Consider the following 2,208-nt stretch of genomic DNA (forward strand, 5'->3'; position numbering starts at 1 on the left):
TAGTTGAAGAGATTTTTTCATTTTGTTCAATAAAATGATGTAAAAAATATTTACTGATTGAAAATCTAGGAATGGAATTATATTGTGAAACAGAAAAAACTAGAAAGTAGAGCTTTTGGGCATTGGCAAATTGAAATTAGTAGAGCTAAGACTTATCCTATTATATTTTTCTCATTTACTCTTTTAAAAAGACTGTTTCTTCTATGTAACTGATATAGTTTTGTGATTAGTGTGAAAACTGTGAAAGGCAAAACTTCATTAATTTGTGTCTCATTTCTAATTTTATTATAAATCAAAGTAAAGATCTCACATTGCAGTTTCTCACTTTATATTAAAGCATTAATAATGCTATTTTTTGTGTGAAATGAGTTTTTAAAATATTTTCGTTATTTTATTTGCAGGAAAAGAATGCAATTTTACAAAACATGAGAGAAAATGCAACTTTTCTAACTGAAGCTTTGAACAAAATTAAAGGAATCAAATGCAATAAAGTTGCTGGAGCCATGTATGCTTTTCCTCGGCTGTTATTGCCACCAAAATTCATTGAAAAAGCAAAGGTAATCAGACACTTATATCAAATGAACTTTAACCGTGTAGTACAGCTCAACAGTTGTTGCTTTGTACAATAATGAACTAGAGCAGACAGGTAACTACTATGTATGTAACTTGTATAAGTTTAATAATGAATGAAAGTAACCATGTAAAAATTGAATACATTATTAAAATAAAAAATATATAAAAAGTTACTAGCATATTTCTCTATGTTCAGAAAATGAGATACAAATTGTCTTTAACTGCATTTCTTGTCATGTCTGGCCCTTGATGACTCAGTGGGTACATTTGAGGGCTTATAAAACAGATGTTGCACTAATGAACAAATAATCCAACTTGTCTTATTAGAAGTAAAAAACAGAAATGTGATTTTAAAAAAACCAAAAAACACGAGGTCGAATATTACTTTCATTATATTTGCTAAGAGGTACAAGTTTTGCTTTTGCTTTGTCATCTTAGGAATTTTACATAATTACTAATATGTATTTATTTCATAATATTTCAATTTAATATTCTGACATTGCAGTTGTCACACCAATTCTAACAATGGCCTTTAGCAAATATCAAAATATCATACTTCCCTTTCTGTAGAAATTTTATGTGAGTGGCAAAAACTTTATTTATTCATAAACTTTGATTTAAAGTTAATTGAGATAATTAATGTAAGTCATCCCTTTTTCCTATGTATTTACACATCAGCACTTTTATACGTTTGACCAACTCTGTTCACAATTATTTTTTTTATTTGTAAAGTATCTGCTTCCTCTCTAATACCTAAATAGTCTTAAGTAGATTGTCAATTTAAAGTTGTGTTTTTCTCAGTTGGAGATTTCCTTGGGAAGAATAAATTTATAAATCTTAAATGACTGCCATGGTGAGGAAAAGGATTTTCCCCAGAATTAATTATAATAAAATATTTAATTTGCATATGGAAAGGTCCTTGCACTATGTGTTGTATTTATTTATTTTTGCCTCACAGGGATGATTGTATGTGCATCATTTGCTATGCAGTTTTACTGAATACTAATACACAGTTTCCTAGAAATTCTTTGTGCAGTATAACTATTTTTAGTTTATTATCTTGTAATTTTAGTTGTCCTGGACAACTGATCCACACCCAAGAAACCCTCAAAGTTTCATAGTGATCAAAGATTGGGAAATAGGCACTATAGAAGTAACAAGAAGGAAAGTTAAAATGGCTGTTAGATTCATAAAAGTGGGAAAATTAATATAAAATAATAGGTTTTATAATGTTTCTGGGACATAATCATAATTCACAAGTTTCATGTTTGTCAGGAAGTTGAAAATTCTTCATCATTGACAAATATACAGACCCAAGCCCCTGTGTAATATATATTTAAAACTTTCAATAGTATTATATTTTATTAGTCATCCAGCTTAGGTTAGTTTAACACTTTGCTGTTGAAAGTTATATATTGTAATAAATTCACAACCATTTTTAGTAGAAACTAACTGGCCTGCTTTTTATTCCTTTACTGTATGCTAAAGGAGTTTATTTTTTTGTGCAAAAAGTTTTTTAATATTTCAAGAAATATTTCTTTCTACCTACGTATTATTTATATTTTTCTGTTTGATGCAATAAAGGATTTACTTGAAGTAATGTATATTAGGCCAATATATATATATATATATATA

The 2,208-nt window shown here is 27.9% G+C and overlaps 1 protein-coding gene across 1 annotated transcript in view; it reads left to right on the plus strand.

Annotated features, from left to right (window-relative positions):
* Positions 1–2,208, plus strand: part of LOC106469231 (alanine aminotransferase 2-like) — a 55,702-nt gene that overhangs the window by 42,534 nt on the left and 10,960 nt on the right. Inside the window, exon 11 of the mRNA XM_013929700.2 lies at positions 402–557. Within this exon, the coding sequence (XP_013785154.1) occupies positions 402–557 (156 nt within the window). The remainder of the gene's footprint in view (positions 1–401; positions 558–2,208) is intronic.

The sequence above is a fragment of the Limulus polyphemus genome, unplaced genomic scaffold (genome assembly GCF_000517525.1).
Source record: "Limulus polyphemus unplaced genomic scaffold, Limulus_polyphemus-2.1.2 Scaffold3366, whole genome shotgun sequence".
Taxonomy (NCBI): Eukaryota; Metazoa; Arthropoda; class Merostomata; order Xiphosura; family Limulidae; genus Limulus; species Limulus polyphemus.